A 27856-nucleotide genomic window follows, 5' to 3' on the forward strand; every position below is an offset into this window, starting at 1 on the left:
AACTGGATCTCTTTAACTAGCTCTTTATTAAGACTCAGGAACTTTGAGGTGATAATGTATTTTCTCGTAGAAGCAGTGTCACAAGTGGAAGACAAGTTAATACCAAACTTATTTAACCCACATTACAGATGATAGAAGGTAAATTTGTGATGAAAAACAAAAGACGAAATACTGCAATATTATCATTCAATAAAATTAAATATGAAATGAACATGCTGAATGCTGGAAAAGCAAGTCAAATTAGATCAGGAGAAGAACTGTTCAGACGAAAACTGAAAATCAGGGAGGGCAGTTCTGAAAATTTTCAATGGCTCTGGAGGTTAACAGTATAAGCACTTTACATCTAATTTCACTTTGGAATCTACAGCCATCTTTGTCTGATATCACAATAGTATTTCTATACTCATCACTCATGATAAGGAGAAACTTTTTATTCCCAAAATGGAATAATGAGAAAATTTCCAGCAGTAAAGAGCCAGGAATTAGGAAGAAGGAGGGTATGGCAGATTTGTATATATAGGAGAAAAGGAGTCATTAGGCCAATAACATATTGGTACCAAAGGTAACTTAGAACAATTTAAAGTGAGAATGGAGGGTAAAGAGGGGAAGAGGCAACACGGAGCCATTTCTTTGTACAAACATTTTCAGAATTCTCAATTGTGCAATGCCTGAGGGCTGCAAATTTTTCTTTCTATTCTATATTAATATAATTGACAAAATGCAAGACAATTTTAAAAAGTTAACAACTGCTTTTAGTAAGACTACTTTATTTAAAAAATTTTTCCAAAATATAAAAATAATAAACATTATGGATATTTAACAAACAAAACAACATAATTCAACTATAAATAATAAAAATGTTGACAACTCCACATAAACATGTAATACTATAAACATTCTAAGCATACAAGAGTAGTTTTCTAGTTCAAGTTTTACCTTTTTCAGTTCAAGTTTTATTATCACTTTTAAAAATAAACAAAAAAGCTGCTACAGCTTAACCAATTACTTTCGCTCCACTCAAAGAGCAGGGAATTTTTTTTCCCCATGCCAACACACATTCGTGAAATGGGATACTTATGGGCACAGGTATTAAAAACTGGAACAATCCAGTCTCCAGACAAGAAAAGACTCCTTTGGTGCTTTTAGGTTCAACAATCCACAGAAACTGAGTTAAACTAAACCACTTCTTAAAGGAAATCTTGTGCCAGACAACATGTTCTGAAGTAACATCACACCCAAAGCAGGTTCAGGATTCCAAGAATCAAAAGTAAACATCTATGAATGCTTTGCTGATACTTAAAAATTGTATCTTAAGAACATTCACTAAGGTGCTGGAATGAAGACTTGTAGATGTGGAAAACAATCTACACATCAACGCAAAACTTGTAAATCATACGTCTCTTTGCAACTCATCAAATGTTCTATAAATATTTAAGAATTACACTGCCTCTTGTTGAGTAAAAGACAGATGGGAATTTAAAGCAGAGCAGGACAACACCATATTTTAGGACTAGAAAAGTTTTCCATTTGAAATATGGGAAAACTGAGCCATGCTGAATGCATCATTTTTTCACTCTAGCCAGATTAAACACCGTTCCTCTTATCAAAAGAGCCAACGACAAAATGAAGAAACTATTTTCTTTTTAGGAAGCTGGGCATAAATGAGTATACTGTCATTCTGCTTCATATCTTTGAATTATGGGGTGTTTCTATTGGGCTGGGATCTTTACCTGACTTACCACAGACCACTTTTACAATTATGCTGCTAGATTAGAATAAGTCACAAGCAATCACAGATTGAAGCCTAGCAAAGTCTAGATAACAGGTTCAAAAATGATATTGAAAGGTTTTGTAGCACCAATGACTTTTTTCCTAAGACACTTGAGGGGCTGCATCACTTTAAAGTATTTTTCATCTTGTAAACAAGACCAAAAATATTCAGTTGATCTGTATTTTGAGCATAAATATTTATAAACTCTATTTAAAAAAAAACAAATATAGCATGACCAGAGCAGCTAATAGTGTAAAATCTAAGTATATTGAAAAATATAAAGATATATAAAAGGCTTCCATAATGCAATCATGCAGAGGTAAACTGCTTCATTCAATTACACAAAAGTGATTCTGTACAGTTATCTATACATAGCTCCATGAGAATCCTATTCAGGAAAATGAAATAATGAAAATCCTTATCTTTAATCAACATGTCGGAATTCAGACATGTAACTGACCTGCCGGATCTCACTGGAATTTCCAAAAGCTGCAATGATCTTAATGAAAACGAAATCATCTCAACTTCTGATTCCCAATGGCACGTTCAATTTGGTTTTGCTTTATTTTGTTTTTAATTTAGAAGCAAGGGGGGAAAAAAGGAAGATGACAAAATAAAATAGAATATGGCGGTATGTGGTCCACATCCACTAACCAACCAAAACTATGAACAGCAAGTACGGTCTCTTAGACAATGTTCTTTAGGTTTCTAACCTAGCAGGTAAACCACTATTAGATGGGCAGAGAATCTTTCCTTGAAAAGGAAAAAAATACTAACTAATCTGGAAAATATTTACGAACTCCCTGCGGCTATATGCTAGGTTTGCAAGTTTAATTTTAAAAATGCCTTGTAGGCTACTAGGTCATAATTATGTTACAAGATCTTCCAAAATATGTGCTTTTCCTTTAAACCAAGCCTAACTTTAACCATGCTGTCTCCAACTAATGTGGATCAAAACAGATAACTTACATTATGAATGATGTGTTCATTCTTTTTATTTTTCATGAAGACAAATGCAATGTGTACTCAGAAAGAAAAGTGTTTGCAGAATACTCAACTTTGCACAAAAAAGTGAAAATAGCATGGCTGAATGAAACTAAAAAGAAAAAACAAAGGTGAATAGAATCACATACAATTTGGACTTTCCTAATAAAGTTGCCACGAAGTATAACTTCCAACTTCTCAAATGCCTCATGAGAATCTAAGAAGGAATACTCAGAAATTAATTTTCTGAAAAAATTTTTTATAGTGCCCATTATAAAAAGGGTATTTTGGGTGAATATTTAGGATAAGATTTAATAACTCTTTATAAGTAATTCTAAGCCATATTGCTTTTAAATAAATAATATGGACATACACCAACCTATGACAGGAAAACTAGTCTTTAACAATGTTAGACACACAACACTATTTTCCCTTGCTTTTAAGATTGTCTTTGATGTCTTGATTGCAAGTTAGGAAAATATGAAAAACTGTAAATCAGATATTTAATAAATATTTCTCAATATTTATAATCCACAGATCATCCTGTACTACTTGAAAAGAAAGAAAATTATTCTCCTTGTGGGCTTTGAAGAGCTAAGAATTAAAAAAAAATTCTTTCGGGTAAGTTGCCTTGGCAACGATTTCTAAATAACTATATTTAGAAGAAATAGGCAAGTTATACAGTGTGTAAAAAGTATTTTACCATCTGTTCAAAATTATTTTAAGTGACTATTCTAACCCAAGAAATGTATCCTAAAACCCAGAAAAATTATAACCAAACCCATGCTTAATTTTTAATCATTTTTTCACTCTAAATTGTTTATTCTAACGAACATAGTATCATGGCTTTATAGATTTCCTAGACACAATTCTCAACTTGGCTGAGACTGAACTTATCTCATTTTAAGAAACCAAGAGGTCCTTTTCCTGCTTATGGTATTTAAAAAATAACGGCTATAAAGTAAGGAGAGAAAAACACTTAAGAATAAGACCAGACAAAGCACACACTCAGATATACTTCAGGACTCAGATGTACCCTTAGAGAACTGTAAAGATAAAATGCTAATTATAGTACATGTAAACATCTATTCAAATTGATAAAGGGCAAACATAAAATGATAGGATGATATTATTATAACAGTCGTCTCTGGACAGGAACAGGTCTTGCTGTTGTAGTCACAAAGCTAAATTCAGGCAATGATGATCTCTCTCTGCTGGAAAAAGAGAAGACTATTAAAAAACACTTTGAAAATAGTAAATAAATCTAAAAATTGAATCACATCATAAATTCATCTCCAAGTTTTCTAAACATTAAAATCTATTTAAAAAAGGAATCACAAAGTTGCAAATTTCACAAAATATCAGCTTCGAGTTAAAGTGATTTTAACAGAACCTCTCTGCGTTACGCTACCTTAAAACATTAAGTTGCAAAGATCAGAACTCTACAACTTGGCTGTGATCTAAAATTTTTTGTTAGGAAACCAGATAGTAAATTTTTATAGAGGTGTGACTAGGAAGAGTAATTTTAAGAAATCATGAACAAATTCCAAGATATTGTATACAAAAATAAAAAAAGAATTTTCTTAAGTTTCCCAAAAATTTCAAAGTAATTGTGAGATACATCTAATTTCCTTAAACTCCATACGATAATCATTTCACTCTTTAATCACACTATATGATGGAAAATTCTATACTAAGCACAATGATTAACAACAGAAATAAAAAGAACACATCAAAATGAGACAGTGCTTAGTATACAAAGGAAGACTGACTTTGGATGATGGGAAGATGAGTGGGATGGATGAAATAAAGTAACAGGGAAGTAGGGATTAGGAAGGAGCAAGTATAATAAATTGATATAAAAAAGTAAAATAAAAATTCTTCCATTTACACTAAGTAATGAGTACATAATACTGATAAACTGCAAGAAAGTTATCTACCAAATTAGGAATTTTCCTACTAAACAAGTATGATGTTTTCATTAGAAATTACTGAGCATGGCAGTCATGTTCACCAAGATTTCTTTCTTAGGATTTTTAGGTAGCTACTTTAGAAGATTATCTGCTGTCATATGATAGGTAAATAATGATTAGAGAGAAAAAAAACTACTCTTCTCTAAAAGCCTGTATACATACCTTAGAGCAACTAGCCAGTTCAAGAAGTTAACAAGAACAAGGTAGTTCCTGAGATCTGGGAAAAGGAAATTTTCTTTCTGCCTTACAAATATTGTACAATGATGATTTAATTTCCACTTTTAATTTACAGGGTTTTAGAAGATTAAGAAAAGCTCTGAGAAAAAGACCAAAAAGCGAACTAACTTAATTAGGCAGAATTTCAAGCAGGATATTTTTGCTTTAAAAGGCTAAAAGACTTTTGAACGGGAAGAAAAAAAGCTCACAAATATTTATATAAATTCTAGAAGGACTAAAACTTATCTTCTATAATTAGTTCACATTATGGGTAAGGGGACAAAAGAAAGAAAATATAGATTGATAAAGTCTGTATAATATGCTAAAATAGCCATTGATATTTCAACATACCAAACAAGGAACTGTTTGCTTTCTTTTTGTAACCCTTAGAGTCAATAATTAGTGTTCCAAGTAAGATTGGAAATACAATTCCCATAAAACAGTTCTAGTAACAAAAATTTCCTTCAATTAAGCTCAGCCATACTTTCTACAGGTAATCAGCTAAAACAGTGAAGTCTTATCTTTACAGTAAACTACTGATTGATACATTTGATCATATTACAATAAAACAGAGCTATGGAATACTCTCCCATTCCTGCAACATGATTTCATTAAATGCTTGGGCATTGGTTGAACACTAAAATTAATTTTTAAAATGTTACAATTATCCAATAACATTTAAAACAACACTGCTTAAGTAGAGACACAAAATACTGAGTGAAGTATGTCAAATGACAACTCAACCATCCCTTGAGGTAATCCTAATCAATCTTTTAACCAATAATATATAATTTCCCTCAAGTTTTTTCTGTAAGAAGTAGCTACCTACATGGTTCTCAATCCTTTTTTCACTTCCAACTCAGCCCAGATCTGTACTAAGAACTTGTTAGGAGAACTGGAGAATCAAAACTGTTTCAAGTTTTAGGTAGCATATGCTAATAGGAAAGAATTTTAAACTTTGAGTTTAGAAGTGAAAGGAAAAGTTACAAACAGGAAGGGAAAGTGCTAGAGAATGCAGAAGTTAATCCATACTTTATAGGTTGAATGGAATTTGTGCCAGCACAGGCAAGCATTCGGGAACACTATATACAAATTGTACCAAGACACATTATATAAATTATCATAACCAAATCTAAGTTGTTTCCATTGATAAGATGACAGAAACAACAATAGCAGCAACAGGTTGGGAGAATTGGTATAGATATATTAAACTGTTTTAGATCAAACACTAATATAACACCAGGGAAACTATAAATGTGAAAGGGACCTTAAAGATCATCTAGTCCAGTCCCTTTCATTTTACAGACAAGGAAACAGCCCTGTATAAGTTAAGAGACTTGTCTAAGGCCAGAGAATCAGTTACAGAGCTGAAACCAAAAGCTAAATCTCTTAACCCTTGTCTGGCACTCTACACGAGGTCATCTTTAGATATAAAAAAATTAGTGGGATGGGCTAGATTGGCGGCTCTTGGCATTTCTATCCTTACACACTGTCCAAAAAGCTATTTTACTCCTGAAACTGACTACAACATTTAAGACTCCAAAACATTAATGGCTTACTAATTGCTACGGAAATCCCACTAAGACTACGTGTGTATTCCTCTGTCAGTATTTGTAACCCCACTGGTGCAAATAAGTTAACTGTACCAATTGTTTAGAAAAATGGTCCCAATGTCTGAGAAGACCTTCAAGAAAGAATTTCGAAAAATTGATAAGAATTAACAAGGGAGGTAATTGTCACTCCATTTTTGGAGATTTAAATACGCATTCATTCATTAATTCATCCAACAAACATCTGAGTGCCCACTATGAGCCAGGCTTTGTGATAATCACTAGAGATAAAAAGATGAATAAGACATGGTCCCCTTCCTAGAGGAGCTTGTAATCTAGTGGGGAAGACAGACATAAACCAGGTAAATTATATTACAACATAAGTACTGTAACAGAGATATGAACAAAGTGCTGTATTAAAGGAAAGGGTAAAGGTATGAACTGGCTAATGACCAAGAAACCTACTAATTTTGTGCGAGAACTACCACATTTACTGCAAAGACAATCTCATGCTCAATCAATAACTAGGAAGGAGGTAGCAATACAGAGTTTTTAAAAAGAACTTGGCACTGAAATCAGAATGCTTGCATTCAAATCTAGTCCTTCCACTCAGTAGCTGTGACTTTGGGCAAGTCACTCCATCTCTATTAGCCTCAGTTTCCTTATCTGTAAAATGGGAATTAACAACTACTTTGAAGGGATATCTTAAGTTTTAAATGAGAACACATTAAAGTATATATAGAGCATTAGTATTTCTAAACATACTCATTGATTTTAAAAATTCAATAGCAATTAAACACTAAGTAACATTAAGATCATATTAATGATAAAAATATAATTGTAAACCTAATGAATATTGCTAATATTTAATCCCTTACTTCGGGATCAAATCAATCAAAACATACTTGTCTTCTGATTCACTTAAAAGCAACACGGCTTAAAACACTTTAATTTTAGGTTATTAGGGAATTTAAAACTTGGGAAAGTGATGAGCTATTTATGGATTTAAATAAATAATAGGTAATTTCAGTTACATTACAAGGGGAAGTTTACAGTAATTTTTAAAACATCAGGCTAACATTTACTAATCAAATTATAAAGCCAAAAATCAGCAAGGAGATTTAATTGGCCTCTGAAAGATTTTCTTTCTTTATAATACCTGTTTGGTGTAAAGAGAAGAAACGTGAGCCTCTGCCAATTTGGCACCTTTCACGACTACTAAAAAGAAAAGAAAACAAACTTACCTAATGAATCAGAATAGCACATAGTTAACATACAAGAGACTACATAAAAAGATATCACAGATCTAAGTATAGTAAAGAAGTTTTTGAGTAAAGTCACTATTTTGACGAAAGAAATCTGATCTGGAAATTTTAAATATAAACATGTGCACCAACTGCAAGACAAAACATTCCTATGAAACAGTATACCATCAAGAACATGTATACAACTTTAACCCTAAGTGTGGGGGGAAAAAAAGAAAGAGGAACAGCACCCACTAGTTACTCCATTGGCAAAAGACTACGGTAGTGGAATTACAGTTTGTGATTGTGAGGACCCCAGTATGGGAACAAAGTGATTTTTTTTAATGTGACTTTTAATATAATCACTATGATCTCAGGACACTTGCAACCAAAATGATGAATTTTAAAAGATAAATATGTAATCTCCCACCCTCTCATTCTACAAGGAATGCATTTATTTCCTGGAAACTGCTGTATCAACTTTCAATGATCACGTTCACTTGTGAGAGAAGTCCACTTAAAAATCACAATATTGCTGCAAATGTCAAAGATTTTTATACAAGTTTAGGAAATGCACACTTAAAATATCAGACTGGAACACTTACCAAACAGTGTTTTCCTAAAGTAGTATCTATAGTACATTTCTTTATTCATAAATCTTCAAATGGTCAAGTTTTCTTTCATACATCCAAAATGTAATGTGATGTTTTCTTATTCACCAAATGTTAGCTCTACTTGAAGTCTGGTTCCAAACTAATCAGCCTGCTTTTAAATTTTAAGACATCTGTTGAAAATTTATAGGATCAAACCAAACTGAAGTGGTATAAATTTTAAACATTGGATTGTACATTATTGTAAAGGTACTAGTAACCATTATTATTAAGAATAAGTTAGTGATTATAGCTCCTTTTGTGATAATTGGGGGGAAGAAGGGTAGATCACCATCTGGAATGGTCTATTTATTTTAAAGTTTTTTCTTTTCTTTTTTTTTTTTCTTTTTTCTTTTTTTAAATCAAGGAACATTGTCTTGTTTTTTGTTTTTTTTGTCATTGCTTTTTTTTCTTTTCTTTTCTTTTTAAGAGACCATTCCACTTTATTTTTAACATCTGAATGCATAAGGACTCATATGCAAAGCAGTCATACACCATTATCATTAAAACCCATGTGGTAAAATACATACACAAGTCCAACAAAAGGCTAATACATAGTAAAGCCTAAGCATACTACTATGTAATATGAATACATAACTTGGAGACTTTAGTTAGAGTACTATGTTATCTATTCATTTTTGAAAACATTCATTAAGATTTTAAATGCAAATTCATTCCTTATTTGGAGTAAAACAAAATCCTCTAAGTTATAACAAGTATTGGTCATAAGTTTTCAGACCTATTCATTAAATTACAAAGAACCCAAAGAATTCCGTAATGTTCAGTAGAAGTATGTAATAAAAACATTGCATATGTTTCTAGTGTGATGTCTTTAGCAATCGTTTACTGAAATAAAACGCAAACATCAATCTTTCAAAATACAGGATCAGAAGGTAGTTTTCTTCTCTTTTGTCTATTTGTGAAATCCATCTTCATCACATTTTACCAAAAATTGTTTTTACAAATATGTAAAAGTACATTAGATAATACTAATGAAACACAGGTAGAGTTCTAGCATATGCAGATCAATGATCAGTCAAATCATCTTCTCCAAGAACGAGATTCATTGTCCTCTTCTTCTTCATCATCATCTTGAAGTAATGAGTCATCCACCAAAGACTCTTCCTGAAACTTTAGGTTAAAATGCATTTAGGAATTTACCCAAAAAAAAAGAAAAGAAAAAAGGTGACACTTTTAAATACTGATTTCTCTCAATAGAGTCGAATACAAAAGGTACTTCTACAGCTAGAATATTCAAGAAACAAAGAAAAGCACACCTTTAGTCACTCAATCGTTTCTCTATGGTATCTATCCTGTTGCTTGCATCAAACAGGCACTGAAGAAATATCAAAGTCTTTGTACATGCCATTTCTCCTGCCTCTCTTTATCAAATTATGCCGTCTTCTATCCCTACAAACACTGCCCAATACTTTCTAAAACAAATTAAATAAATAAGTCGTCTTTGACTTATCCTAACTCTGAACACTAAATCACCAATAACTTGTATAAAAGTCTATCAAGATTTATATTTCCTTTCTGCTGCATGTAACAAACATTTTCTTTTATAGCATTCCTTTCTTTTCCCCATTTTCTTCATAAAAACTTCTCAGACTGCTTTTCAAACTTTTCAAAATACCTAATACCAGGAGCTCTCCTGCTTTTCTCCCCATTCAATTCAAACTCATGGAAGGACAAAGGTATAATCTAAAATATAAAATGACAAATCATGTACATGAGTTTCAAAATTCACATTTTATTCTTGCATTTGACTATGGAAATGTATAACACCCTTGAACGCTCTTCAAACAAAATGCGCCATTATGAAAATCTAACAAAGGTAAAACACTGAACCATTTAGTTTTGTCACCTTACCTTTATTGCTTAGCTTCCTCAAACTTTTTCCTACAGCCTTATTTCATGATTAAACAAAATAGAATTGCTTATCTTTAAGTTTTTAGTTTCAAAGGGCTCTTCCACTTCCCTGTTCCTCATGCTCACCCCTCTCAGCCATCAGACTAACTGCTGTTACCCAAGAAAAACGTATTCTTCCACACTTGTCCCTCTGCCTAAAATGCCTCTCTCAACTCTATTCCTATCCCAGCTCTTGGTTATGGAAAGCTTTTTTATCACTTAGGCTTCAGCTCCACCGTTACCATCTCCTTCAAGATTCTTCTGGACAGAAACAATCACTTCTTCCTCTGGGTTCCCACAACATATTGTTCAAATCTTTATTCAGCATATCAGTCTGCCTTTTATTTTAGTTTCTTAAGTGTCTGTCACTACCCCCCTTTCCAGATTATAAGCTCCTTGATAATAGGGACCGTGTCTTATTCATTTTTATGCCTATCACAGTATCTATCATGTAGCAGACATTCACTCTAATAGACTAAAACAGTATGAATTAAAATAAAGGAAACCTGAAATGTTAATAAAGCAATTGAGTAGAATATATACTCTGAAACTTAAAATATTACAAAGATTTCCTGTGGATAAAAATCTAATGAATAATTATTGTCTTTCAAGAGTAAATGAAAACTGAGTATATATATGATTTTCATATATTCTTTTTGGATTAGCAATCCACAGTTCTCATTAACCCAGAAAATTTAAAGTTGTTTGCATTTATCTGATATCCCCTGCCTGGAATATGGCTCAGGAATAAAAGTTTTACGTTAAAATCACAGCCATAAAATCACATTTTATATAAAAAAGTGAACAAAAACAAATAAAAAAAAAACAAACATACTTCCTCTTCATCAGGTTCAACTTCTTCTGTTTCAACAGCTGAAATATTAGTTATTGGTTTATTCCATGCCAGTTTTAGATCCTGCCCTTTGAAACGAGCTCCATGAACTGCAGCCTAAAACAATTAAGAACATTAAAATACAGAACATTAATAATTTCTGAAGAAAAAAATGAAATGCTATTGTACCTAATATTTAAATTAAACTATAAACACAAGTGAAGACAGTTTATTCATTTGCTTTGTGGATATTTACTTCTCTACTTATTATTATTGCTATGATTTATAATTTACTTTTCATGGTTATTTACTTTTAAAATCAGCCTAGTGATTGGAAAATCCTTTAAAAAGAAAACAAGAACAATTTGTCATAATTAAATAAAGCTATTTCACTACTGAAGAATTTACTACTGAAGAAGAATTGTGTCTATACATTTACAAAACAATGATAATTGCTATTCAAGGCAACAATCCCAAAGCACTTCAAGATCCTGGCTGGAGATTCTGAATCAAACTCTAAATTAGTAAATTAGGATCAATAGGCTAAATGCATTTTATCCATTTTAATTCCTGTTAATTTACAATTGGCATATATAGTAACTATGGACTAGAAACCTTTGAAAAACATAAGAATAATTTTGCATGTGCAAAGTATACACGCAAATTACATCAAATAACAAATAACCATAAAATGTTTGACTGATCTATCACTATTACAAAATATAAATATGACAATGAAGGAAATAAACCCCAAACTCTTCTACGAAAACTAAAGTACTCCCTACAAATCTTTCAGAATGGCATATGATAAAATAAACTTAGTAAATAGTCAAATCTAAGTACTTGCTACATTAAGTGGCTGGTTTGGAAATAGTGCATTCAAATTAAAGTAACATGAACTGATGTAAATCAGTGTTAGCAATATACCAAAATAACTCATAGTCACAAAAGACTTATAGCACAATCTCAAAGTGCAGCATAATGTGAAATGTAGAAACAATTACATGTTCAATGACATCTGACCATGAGTTGTGAGATATTAAAGTCGCCAGGTATAAATTTTAAATCTGCACATAAAAACTTGTGATAAATTTATTATGCCTATTAAAATGCAGCTCAGGAGTTTTTAGTACATGGCCTCATCACAATGTCACATAACTAAATTTTTTAAGTACTTATAGATGATATTTAAGTTCAGAAACAACTTGTAATTTTTTTAAGCTATAACTGTTACATAAAAATATATTACTGGAAGGAATTTCAATTCTCATACAAGATGTCTACTCATAAAACCCATCTTTTCATTCAGCTACAAAAGGCAAAAAATGTTACTGACATTTTCTGTAAGTTCATGACAAAATTTCTGATGACTTAATTTTGTAAATCTCTACATTCAACACACACTTACTCAAATTTATAAGGTGAGTCCAAAACTCTCTAAAGTTTCCATTTTAAAATTTTTTACAGGATGATTTTCAAAGCAGGTATATTTAACTTTTTATTAACCTTGCTCCATCAGAAACTTTTCACTTTTTTTTTTTTTTTTTTTTGGTGAGGAAGATTGGCGCTAACATCTGTGCCAATCTTCCTCTATTTTGCAGGATGCTGCCACAGTATGGCTTGATGAGAGATGCTAGGTCTGCGCCTGGGATTCGAACCTGTGAACCCCAGGTGAACCCACCGAAGCAGAGCACACAAACTTAACCACTATGCAACCGGGTTGGCCCCTGGCTGTGTAAATTTTTGAAATAACTGTGTTCTTGCTTTTTGAAGATGCAAATTTATTTCAGGTAATTTGCAACATAAAATCTTTAAATGCTAAAAAAATTCTTCTGCAACCTAGTCATTTAAGAATTCAAAAATTTCAGGTCACATAATGTAAAAAATCATAATCCATGATTATCCCATCCCTTAGTGATAACCACCAATCTATGAAGAGTTAGGGAAAAAGTCCTACAAATATTTTCCTATGCACATATCTAAAAGGTTTGAGTATACACATATATATGACACATATATGGGAACATACTTTACTGATTTTACAACTTCCTTCTTATATAAATAACCTAATTTTTTCATAGATTCCTCCCATATCCATTCCAAGAGATTTGTCACTTTCCTTGAATGGCTACATATATTATATATTTAGCATATTTAAACCAATTTCTTGAATGGTGTTTTGTCATATTTATTTGGCAAAATATTTTCTCAACTGGATTTTGATTTTATGATGCATGTTTTTATTGGAGGGGAAGGAGTCACTGCTGTTCTTCTGTTTTTCCCAGAAAGAAGTTGTAAATTTTCATGTGCTGGAATTTATCAATGTTTATCTTTATGACTTCTAGATACTGTGCTAGGCCTTAAAAAGCCCTCTCTGCACTAAGACTCTTTTCAGAAATCCTCTAGCTTTTTACTGGTCTCATATATTAAAAAAAGAAAAAACTTTTATCCAAGTTGAATTTATTTTGATATAAAAAATAAACACATAATGCCTTATTTTTCCCAAATAGCTAGTTGGTTGTCCTAACATCATTTACTGAATAATCTGTTTTATTCCCTGATTTAAATAAAACATCTCCTTTGTAATCCACTAAAATCCTTATATATACTTAAGTCTACTTCTGGACTCTAGTTTGTTCTATTATCTGTCTACTCCATACGATTACTATATTAATTCTTTATTTCATAATGAGTTCAATATGATTCCTCATCCTTTTCAGAATATTCTTGGTTATTCTAATGTTATTTTCTCCTTGCAACCTTTGGGATCTTTTGGCCAAGTCCAGTATCATACTGTCTTAATTACTGTTGTTCAATAATATGAATCAGACCAGTGCTTTTTGTAACAGTGTACTATGGCAAATGAATTTCATAACTAATTCTAAAACTTTAATAAAAAATATCATGTTTAAATGTATTCTACAGGATGCCTATTTGAGCAAACTGGTAGTGGTCATGAAGGAGGAAATGGGGCTAAATGTAAAAATACACAAAATAAGAAAGTAAAGTGAGGGAAATAAGCTCAGATGGAGATTAAATTTGCTCATCTCAATGCAAATAAAGTGGATAATCTAGATGAGAAACTACCAAAGTACCAACTAAAGCCAGAAGAGAAAAAAAAACTAAACAAATCATTTCTACAGAAAAGAAAAAGGTTTTTAAAAGATACATGATCTAAAAATCTGTTGAACCTACAAGCTTCACAGAACTTTTAAGAAACATGTATCTTCAAATCTCCAATGAGTTAAAATAACTCAGAGTACAAAGAAAGGTGGAAACTTTTCAATTACTTCTTATAAAGCTAGGTAATATTGATACGTGATGAAAATAATATTCCCCCCAAACCTACAAACTAATCTTACTTTTGAAAATTGAATTAAAAGTCAAAACAAACAAAAATAAAAAATTTTTAAAAAGACTTCAGTGATTTATCAAAGAAAAGTACAAGCAAATGAGATTTACACCTGAAGTGAACGATTAGTTCAATATTGGTAAACCATATAAATAGATGAAAGGGGAAAAAACATCACCCCTCTTCTTTCTATAAATATATAAAAGACATGACAAAATTCATTTATGATCAAAAATCTCTACAGCCTTTAATAGAACAAGAATTGTTTGTATTCTACCTTAACCTAAAAAGCCAGTATCATACATAATACTAAAAATACTAGAAGTGTTTTCACTGATTTATCATTTTCACTCATTTCATGAGTAAGAGACTATTGCTACTAATGTTATTTAACATTTTCCAAAGGTACTGGAATTAAACAACAGAAAGTAATAAGTGTATAAATGTGAAAGATGAAGGTAAAACTACTACTACTTAGTGATATGATTGAATGAATGAATACCCAGAAAACTCAGAAGAACAAAATTTAAAATTATCAAGAGATAACTTGGTAAGATGGGAGTTACATATTTAATAAAAACAGATGAATAGTTTCTCTACATACAATCACTAGAAAACATAACAGAAGAAAAGACATCATTTAAAATAGCTGTGAAAGATAAATTATCAGGGGAAAATTAATAAGCAATATATATTATCTATATAAAGAAAACCTTAAAATGTTCTTTGAGAATAAAAAAAGACTGAAGAACTTGAAATACAATGTTCTAAAGAAAGATTTAGTATTATTAAGATGTTAATTCTTCCACAAACTATTCTATCTTTTTAGAACCAGACACACTTATTCTAAAGTTTACGTAAAAAATGAACATATAAAACCTACCAAAATGATTCTATAAATGAATAATTTGGCTTGAAGGGGAATCCAAACAACAGCCCTGACAAACCATTAAAATATATTATAAGTTAGTTTAATTAAAACAGTGAAGAAGAGGCACACGAAAAGAAAACTGATCAATGTAAGACAACAGAGTCCAGAACACACCCAAATAAACATATGAAAAATTTTTATATACTAAGGATATGTCACATAAGTTTGGAAAATTAGCTTTACTCAATAAAACCAAGCAGGCTCCCTATTCCACTCCTTACCCCAAATAAATTTTATATGAATTAAAAAAAAAGTAAATGTAAAATCTAAAAAATAAAAAAGGGAAAAATAAAACTATTAAAGCACTAGGGAGAATGTTTATCATCTTTGGTGAAAGCCTTTTGAACTACAGAAAAAAATTAACTGGAAAATACAGTATTATTGCACAGCAAAATATAGCACAAATGAAAATCCATAAAAATGTTTATAACTTACAAGCTGATTTTCTAATATAGAAAGAGCACCTATAATTTGTTCAAAAAGAATCAGGAGAATAGACAACTCAGCAAAATAATAGGCAAATGACATTACCAGCCGACAGAAATAGAAATAAACAACATTTAAACACGTGAAAATCACTCAACTTCAGTCATGAGAAAAAAGGGAATAAAACTGAAATGAGTTATTTTACAAAGATAAAACTGTTATCTCACTGCGGCTTACATATCCATGGATTTTTTTAATAAGAAAACTGGTAAAACCACTACGTAGACAGTACACATTATGGCAGGAGTGTGGGGAAAAGGCACTCTCAATACATCTTTGATGAGCAAGCAAATGCAGTAGAACCTGTATGGAGAGCAATTTTAGAACTATTCATCAAAAATTTAAATGTACATATCCTTTCACCCAGCAATAAGATATAAAGAATATATCCTATAGACATATTAATATACATACATGGAGAAATATGCACCAAAAATATTCACTGCCACACAGTAAAAAATAAAAAGAATTTAAAGTTCAGTACGGTTGATTACATTTGGCACATCCATATAATGGAATACCTTATGCGATAATGACAGAATAAGGCAACTCGTGATATGAAATGATCTGCAGGATAGACTGTTAATGTGGAAAAGACAAGGAGAAGAATATTGCACATATGCCACCATTTGTGTGAGGAAAAAAGTTACTGATGTATTCTTGCAGATTCATAGTGTGAGTCTGAAAATATAAACAAACCAAAACACCCACCTAAAAATTTCTGGGCAGGGAACTTGAAAACCAAGAATGAGGATGAGAAGAAGATTTAGTTCTTACTTCACAATCTTTGGAGTTCTTATATCATGAATATGTATTGTCTATTCAAAAAATAAATTAATTTAAAAAATAAAATTTATGGCTATTTTTTAAAGCAGTTAAAAAACACTCAAATGTGTAAACCAGCAACTTTTAACACAATGGACATTAACAATAAATTAATGTGTGTTGCCAGTTCAATAATTTTTGTATACCTGCACCATCCTTAATTTACTGAAGCATATTTTGAAATTACAAAGAGACTGTTAAAAAAAAGTTATACTTTACAATTCCTTATCTAGGTAAATGGAGATTTTCTTATTACCATATAAAGACAACTACAACTGCAACAATAAATCAGACAAACTAGACGATGAATTGTCATCTAAAAATTCCTTCCCAAATAAAAATGTTTATATTCATTAAAACTGTCTCAATAGCCACAAATATTGATTTTGTGCTAAGTATATGCTATACATACCTGATGTAATATACCATAAGGATAAGATAACTTATAAAATATTAAACTTTTTTTCCCAGCAATTATATTATTTGTAGTAAAGGTGACTTTATTATTCTCAGACTTATATAGAGAACACACATAATTATGTTGGTGTCAGTGAAAAAGGTGAGCTTTAAACATGAAAAAAAGGAAATAGAGATATTAAGACTCATGAGGTTATGCAGAAATCATATAATCCAGAATTAACTTGCAAGTATCAGTATGAGTTCTGAATTTATCTTTTTCTTTCTACATACCTACCTACCTCTTTCTCTCTTTATGTGTGTATGTATAAAAACCCTATAGACCAGAATCAAATGGAAAATATCAGTATAACCTTTGAACTTATTTTCCTTATATATGTGTATATATATGAATACACGTGTGTATATACGTACGTGTGCAAATATACGCCTATTTTTTTCACTCCCAGTTCTGACCACTGAAAAGTTTTAGTGACAGTAACATTCAGTAGCACCGAGCACTTCTAGTACTCAGATTGTGGTGTCTAAATATCTTTGCCCAGTAAGAAGAATCAGAGCTCCCTAGAGAAATAGCAAATGCCAGGTCTGGAAGATAAAATGTATAAGATGAATCTAGAATACCATTTCCTATGAGAAAGCAAAGAAACTTTCATAGCCCACTAGAGTCCTGTTAAAAGGACTGAAGAACAAACCTGTATACTAGCCACTAGCCAAAGCTGGGACAATACATCAATAACTGAGAATAACGGAGTACTACCCACGAAATGTTTCAATCTATGAATTTGTGATACCAGTCAAGCTATCTCAAAGTACGAACCTTATCTAGATCTTTAAAGTGAGCAAAAAATTTATAAGAAAGTCAGGGAAATGTAAACTCGGACTAGCTATTTGATAATATTTAGGAAATATCAATCATCTTTAGGTGTGATACAGTATTACATTTTACTTTTTTAAGGTTCTAACACTGAGTGAGAGACACACACTGAAATGTCTACAGACGAAATGATACGATGACTGGGAATGGCTTTAAAATAGGGAGTGGAACGTTGTAGTGGGTGGGATATAAAAAGTAAGATTGGCCATAGGTAGATAATTGCTAAAGCTCAATGATAAGCATACGGGGGTTCATTTTACAATTCTAATTTCTATGCTATGAGGTGAAACAAAAAGTCTGTTTAAAAGCTGAAGCATTTTATTCATAGACTTGCCCTAGCCCTTTGCCTACTTATTCTTGTACACAGTCACTCAAAGTTGGCAGCAAATTAGGAACTAAGGAAAGCAGGCACACAACACACACACACACACACACACCCCAGAAGGAAAAAAAGGCTGAAGATCTGACAAATAAGGAGGAAGAAAAAAGTATGAAAAGTCATTATGAGGTGGGTTCCATGTCTTACATGGAAAATGGTTCTGGAAACAACTAACACTCAGAAAAAGCCGAGTTAAGCAAAATTAAGCAGGAGTGTCTACCTTCCGACTTTTCAAGTCATTTAGATTGTGATTCTGAATGGAATATACAAAACGCAGCTTTTCACAAATCTGACAAGAGAATCTTTTGTTAAGGGAGCTCATGTAGAAACAATGTTCTGTAAAAACAGTGTGAGAAAAACTGACCTAAGGTCAGAAGAGTTAAGGCTGCAATCCTAGTGTATCTTACAGTTTTAGTAACCACAATGATAAAACTAATTTATAAAAGAATGCTAGAAGCAAGTTTACTAATGTTTGTAATAACCACAGTATACAATGTTTAGGTAGGAGTTAGATTAAAGGACCCCAAAAACAACAATTAAAATCTAATTTTTAGACCTTATAGGGAAACACTTTGATTTCTTTAACTCCTGAGTTCAAGCCTCACAGCCACTTTCTCACAAGCTTCAGGAACAGATTTACTAATTCTGGTAGTACAGTGCCCATATCACATAACAGCACTTAGTAACAATTAAGTAAATCACTAAAAACGTACGCAAAGCCTCTACTATGTACATGATTTGATTTCTCTTAATTGAATCCACTTATACATATTGCTCTTGCTATAAATTTACCATTTACTCAGTCAGCCCCATCAACTTCTGACTGTTGATGCTGCACTATCCTCTATGAACCCAATTTTGTGCTTCAAACTTCAGGTCTAAAGAAGGAGAGTTTTGAAATCATTTACTCCATCTTGATCTATTCAGTTTCATTGATTTACTAATCATTCCTCACTCTGGACAAAAAACCCACAACAATAATATTAAGAATAGATAACATTAAGAATGCGTACTATATCCAAGGCACTGTTCTAAGTACCTTACAAGTTTTCAAACAGTGAATCCTAACAACTACTGGGAGTTGAGGCATGGGGTCAAAAATGCACTAGTAGAACAAGATTCTCTTTCCTTTCGATATAAATAGCTATATAGCTTTGAGTTTGGGACTGTAGAATTTAATCTTTGGGACTGATTCTTATAAAATAGGAACTTAACTGTCTCTATTCTGAAAGTAGATCCTGGTTTCTTACAAAGGTATAGGAACAATTCAGAGTAGGAAAAATAACATTAATAACCAGCCATGGGAAGAGGTTACTTTTTCTGTCCTTTTTGGGTACTTATCCAACTTTAGTACAGTGGGGTGACAGACAAACAGAAAATAAAGCAGTAAGAAGCATCTTCTAACTAACCAGAGTCAAACCATACCATCTTAACCTAATTTAAAAGTGTTCTGTTTATATTATTTATTCCTTAAAATACTTCAATCTCTTTCCTGGGAAAATTTCTCTCATTCCAGACACATTTGAATGCCTCAATTACCTTATTCCCGTACTTTCATTTTGAAATACTATGCATCCATTGATTATAGAAAGTAAAGGGAAAGTCATTCAGTCATCCAGGACAATGGATCAGAAGATAACAACGAAATATTTGGAAATCAACATTAGCAAAGGTTGACAATTTTCTTTTCTTGGTAAGACATATGGTTTATCTTGAGTTTACATCCCTCTACATTTTTGGTGTTAACATTTCCTTTATTTTACAACGATGGTGAGGGTTTACAGCAATCTTTTTTGTACTTTTTAAGCATTCTTTCTTGAGAAAATTAAAAATTAGCACTCCTATGTCAAACATATTAATTTTTAAATTCCTAAAGCTAATGTTCCCTGAAATCCAGAAGTTTGAAAACCACTGCTTTAGCCTATACCCTACGTTTATAAGACAAGCTTCAATTTAATTTTCTATTCTTTTCTAAAATAGAACGTTACAAAACTTTTAAGAAATTTCTTGGCTTAAGGAAATATTTATGGCTTAACAAATGTTTTTCATAACAATGGTAGTTGTTCCTTTAGCCTACTAAGTAAATCCAACTAAAATGATATTTACCCTGAAAAGGTAACTCTCATCAAATCTAACTTGACCTAAGTTATTTTGTCACTTATTCAACCTTCATATAATTCAGTGTTAAAGTTTTTTTACACATGAATCTCTGGTCTTTTGAATTGTTTGCACTGCACTTTGCAAAATATATACATTGTATAAAAATATATTAAAAAATACCTATCTCAGGTAGAAAAACATCCAAGAAAGGTTATGTCAGTAGGGTTTACCATGAACAAAACTTCCAAAAATTACTTAAGAGGCAGGGAGAAGTAGTATATATATTTTTTATATATATTTTAAAGTTCTCACTAAATCCACAAACTTGGTAATATTTTAACCATTTATACAATAACAACTATCAATGTTTTATAAGGACTACTTCCTAGAAAATAAAGACAACATAAAGAGATGGTACTCAAGCTACCTATCTAATATTGCATTGAAAACTGTCACTGAGGGGCTGGTCCGGTGGTGCAGCGGTTAAGTGTGCACGTTCCACTTCGGCGGCCTGGGGTTCGCCGGTTTGGATCCCGGGTGCGGACATGGCACCACCTGGCACGCCATGCTGTGGTAGGCGTCCCACATATAAAGTAGAGAAAGATGGGCATGGATGTTAGCTCAGGGCCAGTCTTCCTCAGCAAAAAGAGGAGGATTGGCAGCAGTTAGCTCAGGGCTAATCTTCCTCAAAAAAACAAAACAAAAAAACTGTCACTGAAACCATCATTCTTAAACTTGTACTCAAAGATACCCTTGAGAGAAAAACTTGATCAGAGATCTATTTTTTTCACTATAACATACACACACACGTTTATAAGAACGCTTTAAACTCACATCAATTATAAATTACTTTTTACTTTCACAAAGATCTTTAAATGAAAGATTATTCAAAATTAGATTTTAAATAAATAGAACTCTAGGATCAGGAATCACTATTCTATAAAACTATCCACCACCACCTTTGCTAACCTCAAAATTAGGTTATTCCAGGGTCCCAGCTGAACACTGTTCTAAGACTTAGCAGACCCACAGTCTTCTACTGGTTACAATGCTCCAAGAGCAACTCATACCAGGGAAACCCCCAGCAATGGACCATTGTGCTGGCAGGGAGTATTCACTACAAACGGGATAAATCAATTTAGGAGGTTTTTTCCAAAACTTATTTAGACCACAATCAACTTAAAACTTCTGAAAAGCATCCCACTCACCCACGCACATTAGGTTAACTGTTTGGAATTCTTAATGCATTTTTCCAAGGATAAAATGGTATGTCTATTTCTCTACAATCCTAAAGAAAGAACACACAGGGCTAAAAAGGTTCCTATGAATCCCCCCACCTCACACTCATTTTCCCTTTTTTAATCTTTTAAACTCAGATGAAAACAAGGTTGCATATACTTCTGGTCATCCTTTGGAAAGACAACTAGAGATACATAGTTAAGACAACTATAAGGACCTTAAAAGCTAGAGCTATATATCATGTCTTGGGCAAAAAGTTGTAGAAGCATGGGTGGGAGAATGCTGAGCCAGGGTCACTTCCTTAGAGTTCAGCCCCCTCGTACTAGGAAGCAGCAGATGAGGGATGGTTAAGAAGGGCAAGCAGCAGAATTACATCTCAGCTTCTACCTCATCCCTCACCACTCATTCTGCCAAAGCAGACCTTATTCTAGGCCAGCTGAGAAAAGGATGATGAAAAGAAAGGTGACCCTACCTCCTGTGAAGGAGAAAGAAAGGAAAATTCCTGTTGTCTCAAGACAATACAACTTGACATTTAACTTGGTGACTAACCATATATTCTAATTATATCATGTTATATACAGAATTGCCCGTTTTAGGAAATTCTTTGTGGCCATGAATTGCACTTCATATGGTCTATTTACTGTCAAAGTGTAGTTATTTAGTAAGTTAAAAATAATCAATTACACTAAAAACTTAAAAGCAATATTTATAAAACATTTAAATCTGAATTTTCAATAAATTACTTGTAATACTTACTGCTTCAGCTTCTGCTCTTGTCTTGAATGTAATTACTGCATGAAGCGAAGAGTCATCAATCTGACAATCTTCAATTTCACCATATTGCTTTAAATTAAAAAAAGTATTTCCTCCAAATAAATATTTTGAAAATCCAAAATCCTAACGGTTTTTAAAATATTAAAATACCAACAAATATAACCCAGAATACATAACAATTCATGATGATTAAGAGAAAACAATGGTGCCTAATTCACCTTAGTACTTGATATTATAAGATAAAGGAAGGTCCTATCTTCCAATATTACTTACAATGCTACACTTTTTGAATTAGAAAAACTTCTATTTGATTGAACTATTCTTTAAATAAAGGAAACAATGGTCAAAGACTGAGTTTCCTTATTGCCCTTCCTTTTATACTCACTATTCCGACCCCAGAATATGCCAATAAATACTTTCTAAAGCAGAATATTTAATCCTCAGAACATCTGATGAATTTTTGTATCGTTATCAATTTAAAGATGGGGGTGTGGGGGGAGGGAGTCAGAGAAGTTTAGTAATTGTCCCAAAGTAATTACTAGGATGAGAGTCCAGGTCTTTTAATCCAAAAGTCTAACATTCTAACTGACCCTGCTTTCACTCTTACTGTACACTCCACTAGATCACACACTCTTTTAGGACATTTAAAAGCTAAACACACTAAATTATGCTTGTTTCTGGCTTGTCAGATTTTATTTTTTCCATGTGTAGAAGGATTTGTCTACAAATAGCAACATTTATCACATAAAATTCTAGTCCTTTATAAATCATGACTACCACATTCCTTCTTTCCCACCCAAAAATAAAATTATAAGACAATCTCATTAAACACACACACACACACAGACTCCATACAGAAATTCTGTAGAGTATAGTAAAAAGAATGGACTCTAGAATCAATCAGATCCCAACTCTGTCAGTTACTAGGTGTGTAAATTTGAACAAGTTACTTAATCTCTTCACGCTTCATTTTCCTCATCTCTACAATAGGCCTAATAGAGATACCCACCTCATAGAGTTGTCAGAATAACTCATAATATAATGAGTTATGCAAGACACTCAGAATAACATCTGACCCAAAATAAGTGCTCTATTAAGTTTTAGCTGTAATTTTTATTACTACCAATACTGGTCCCAGTGGATAAATGAAAGAAAGCATTTTGTTAATCACAATTTATAATAGTCAATAGTCCCTTAATAACCTGGGTTTTTTTCTCTGATACCTGTCATATGTTCAAATCACACGTTGAGACAGAGATGCTGAACTTTAAAGCCACACTCTTAAAGACTGACAATTTTTAAATGTGTATTACCACAACTAAGTTTGAGAGGAGTCTGAGTCTTCAAATGCATGCAAGAATCTCCATTTAGAGCCTCTGAATGTTTATAAAACCAAAATCATCTTAGTCTCACCAAAACACATTCATAACAAACTCACCTTGTTAGTTTGGATTATTTTGGCATATTCTTTGCTAGTTTCCTGATTAGCTGTATAACTATATGCAACACATGTAAGTTATCTGGATCTCCTTCCACTTGTAAAGGGTGTGGAAGTGGGGTGCATAGCAGGGAAGAATTGGGCTAGATTATCTCCAAGCTCCTCTCTAGTTCTGATTCCTTTCTTTCTCCCTTTGAAGTCATCAAGCATAGGACTTTCCAGACTCCTCATCCTTAAATATTAATCATTTCAGTTATTTCTTAAACATATACCATTTCTGTCAATACCGCCCTATGTCCTGCTATTAACAGCCTGGAAAATGATTGTTAAACATTTAAATCTGAATTTTCAAAAGGTTAAGTGATTTGTGAACCTATCTATAAACTTAACTATACTCCAACATCTAAGCTCCAGTTTTATTACCTCGTGAAACTTGCCTCTATTGTTCTTTTTCCATCACAAGCCTTACTTCTCCAAGTTACTGAAGTACTTACAGTTTTTAATAAATTTAACTTGATTAAAAATTATGTTTGTAGTTTACTTTAACTGGCTTGTGTTAAACCCATATATGCAAAATTCTTAAAGGTAAAGAACTGGTTATTTCCTTCCTATCTCCAGAGCAATTACTATAATGCTGAGGGCAAGATTGATGCTTAGTAACCAACCTTTGAGATACCACTAAGAATCACAAGATTTAAGTTGAAAAGGCCTGTAGGCAGATATAATCTCCTCTCTGCACATGAGCCCAACAGATACCAGAGGTCCAAGTCGATAATGGACTAGCAGAGACTAGAATCCCATTCTGTTTTCTCATAGGTTGGTCTATTACCTTTAGACTGACTCCCTTTAACTATAGCCTGGCACTGACTAGAGCAATTTCAAGATTATATACCAAAATTTTGTCATGTTTCACTGCTAGGTCAGCTAGATCAAGAATACAGTTTTAAATACAATTCCACCTTAAGAGAAAAATAAAACCTGGATGGTGCAAAGTGTTAAATCTTTCCTTAAAAGTTAATGTCAGATGAAACTATAAGACTTCCCTCTCTGAAACAGTAAAGTTTAAATCATTCATTTCACAATATCTGAAGGCCTACTAAGTGTAAGAATAGTATCCTTTCTTTGAGATAATAAAATAACAAAAAACCCCTGCAGCTCTATTTAAAATAATAATTAACAAAAGATTATTATATATTAATCAAACCCCTTGGTCAGATTAATGGGTTTAAATTACTCCTATCATTTTCACAATTTCCCCTTATCCATTATCCTCAACAATGGTTATCAATATTTGTTTGGTTGAGCAGTAAGAAAGTACCGCAAAATGAGGAAGAAGATCTTCTCTATCACTCTCTGTAAATGCAGAAATCTCCAACGCCCTGGGACGGTGATCCACCACAGCGTGACCAGGCACACCTCGACCTCGACCCCTGCCTCGGCCATGAACTGCACCTCGACCTCTTGAATGAATTCCTCTACCACGACCAGATGAAAGAATCCCTCGTTTTGCAGCCTAGAAGACACCAGACAACAGGGTAAACATCACCATTACTAACACAAGCCAAGTGTTATACTCTATCAGATAAGTCAAACTTTTATACAATTGGACATCATATTCAAATAATGCCATATAAAACATTCTCATAATTTAAGTTGAAGTTTTAGTTTTTAAGTGAAAGCAAATTTAAGTAGCTAATGAAATTAGAAAAGAAAATAACAGTTTAAGCAATGTTTTGAAATTACTAAATGTGCCTTTTTCTAAGTTCTCATTCCCTAAGACATGAGACTATATCACAAAAGGACAAGCAATTCCTGATTTCCAATAATACACAATGTTAGGTGCTACGTCAGATGTCAGTTTAATACAGATACATAATACCTACAAACACAGTAAATGTATTTTTCAAGTTATGACTTTCTTTTTTTTTGTTTTTCTGAGGAAGATTGGCCCTGAGCTAACATCTGCTGCCAATCTTCCTCCTTGTGTTTGAGGAAGATTCACCCTGAGCTAACACCTGTACCAGTCTTCCTCTAGTTTGTATGTGGGTCTCCATGACAGCATGGCCACAGAGGAGTAGTGTAGGTCCACGTTGGGAACTGAACCCAGGCCACCAAAGCAGAGCATGCCAAACTTAACCATCAGGCCACAGGGCTGGCCCCAGTTATGACTTTCAAATACATTGTTTCTAATTGTTTGTTGACTTGTGTAGATACACATCTCAAACTCAGCATTTTGATCACTTACACTAACATCATTATCATTATACAACCAATGTAGCATAGTCACTTATACTCCCCCATATCACTCTATATGAATAGCATACTATTCCTTCATTCCACAAATATTTAACGAGCACTTCCTGTGTGCAAGTCTTACCCTAATGAAACTCAAATCCTAGAGGAATAAAGAGACATGAAGCAACCAAGTTATTTAATTATATTAAAAAGTGACTCAAAAAGTGACGAAATGCTTTACTTAAAGAATTTGAACAGAACATTAAGGATCTGCAATGAATAAACTACTAGAATGAAAGTCCCATGAGGATTTTTTTCCCTGTTGTACTCTGTTCTTTATCCCCAGTACCTATAATAGTAACTGGCAGATTGTAGATACTTACTATTTGTTCAGTGAATCAAAGAAGGAACAAAGAATAAAAGGGTGAGGGGTGGGGGGTACAGCATGAACAAAGGAAACAAGGTTGAAAGGAACATGGTACTACTTCAAAGAATGAACAACATCCAGTGCAGTTGGACCACGTGAAACAGAGAGATGAGGCTGGAGAGATAGGCAGAGCCAGATCATGAACAACTTTAAGGACCATATTATAGATTTTGATTTTGATCCCAAGAGCCATGAAAATCAATTAAAAATTTTAAGCAGAGAAGTAGAGTGATGTAATCAGATCAGTGTTTAAAATGTTATTCTGGCTAGAGTTTTAAGAACAGAGTAGAAAGAAGATGAGAACAAGCTGGGAAACTAGTCAGTAGGATATTACAGTAGTACCAGCAACTGAAGATGAAAGCTTAGTCTATAGTGGTAGCAATGGAGACAGAAAGAAGTAAACACATTTAAGATATATTTGGGAGTAACACATCTAAAACTTCAAAATTAATTGGACATGGATACTGAAGAAAGAAGCATCAATGAAGACTACTGGATTTCTGCTTTGTGTAATTGTGGAGATGGAATTTCTGGGTAAAATAACCACAATTTTGCACATGCTGAGTCTGAGGATACAAGACATCCAAGCGAAAATGTCAAGTAGGCGCCACTGTCAAATCTCTACAAGTATAATACTTCAGTTTTTCTTAAGACAATCTTAACCTTAGCTAAAATAATCATCTAAAATCCAAATAATAAACTTCAGAGGTCAAGGATTAATGTTAATAATAGAGTAGCATACACAAAAGCAGGCTCTGAGGAACATTAATGTCTCAAAATGCTCCTTGAAAATGGGAGTCCATGGACCAAGTCTGAGCAATACTGAATATTTAATATGTATTTTTGGATATTTACAAATTAAAAGTCTCTAAGAAATCCTATAGTCAAAAAACATGTTTAATATAACCTTTTCCAAATTTGGCCTCAGAAGATTTTTTCACTAATACCTATTAAGAAAAAATGGAATTGGTGTGGTGAATAAACACATTCTGGGGAATACTTATTGTACTGTAAAATATACTAACAATAACTACAAATGAAAGTTTAGCCATCATAAAAGAAAAACAGAAAACGCCATTCAGTGATAAAGAATCAAAACATGGACTAATAAAGAATATTAATATTATATTATTTATCTGCTAAAACTATGGGTCAAAATTTTTAAGATGACAATTTGGTTTTTCTTAAGTCCCACCAAAACAGGCATGAATCTCCAGAATGGGGAAAACACAATTTCTATATTAACAT

At 32.5% G+C, this 27856-nt stretch overlaps 1 protein-coding gene across 16 annotated transcripts in view; it reads right to left on the reverse strand.

The window, feature by feature from the left end:
• Window positions 1–963: 963 nt before the first annotated feature.
• RBM26 (RNA binding motif protein 26) overlaps window positions 964–27856 on the reverse strand; it is an 87756-nt gene continuing 60863 nt past the window's right edge. For 13 of the 16 annotated variants that reach the window (XM_014862935.3, XM_070520031.1, XM_014862934.3 and 10 more), the window contains 4 exons: window positions 25265–25459; window positions 22491–22577; window positions 11135–11248; window positions 8373–9519 (listed from right to left, as the gene is read on the reverse strand). In XM_014862935.3, coding sequence (XP_014718421.1) covers window positions 9430–9519; window positions 11135–11248; window positions 22491–22577; window positions 25265–25459 — 486 coding nt within the window. In that variant the 3' untranslated portion in view covers window positions 8373–9429. Of the gene's footprint in view, window positions 3970–8343; window positions 9520–11134; window positions 11249–22490; window positions 22578–25264; window positions 25460–27856 lie in introns of those variants that run through there. The other 3 variants (XR_011506616.1, XM_044779835.2, XM_014862932.3) reach the window with 3 other exon arrangements.

Source organism: Equus asinus, chromosome 11, assembly GCF_041296235.1.
Source record: "Equus asinus isolate D_3611 breed Donkey chromosome 11, EquAss-T2T_v2, whole genome shotgun sequence".
Lineage (NCBI taxonomy): Eukaryota > Metazoa > Chordata > Mammalia > Perissodactyla > Equidae > Equus > Equus asinus.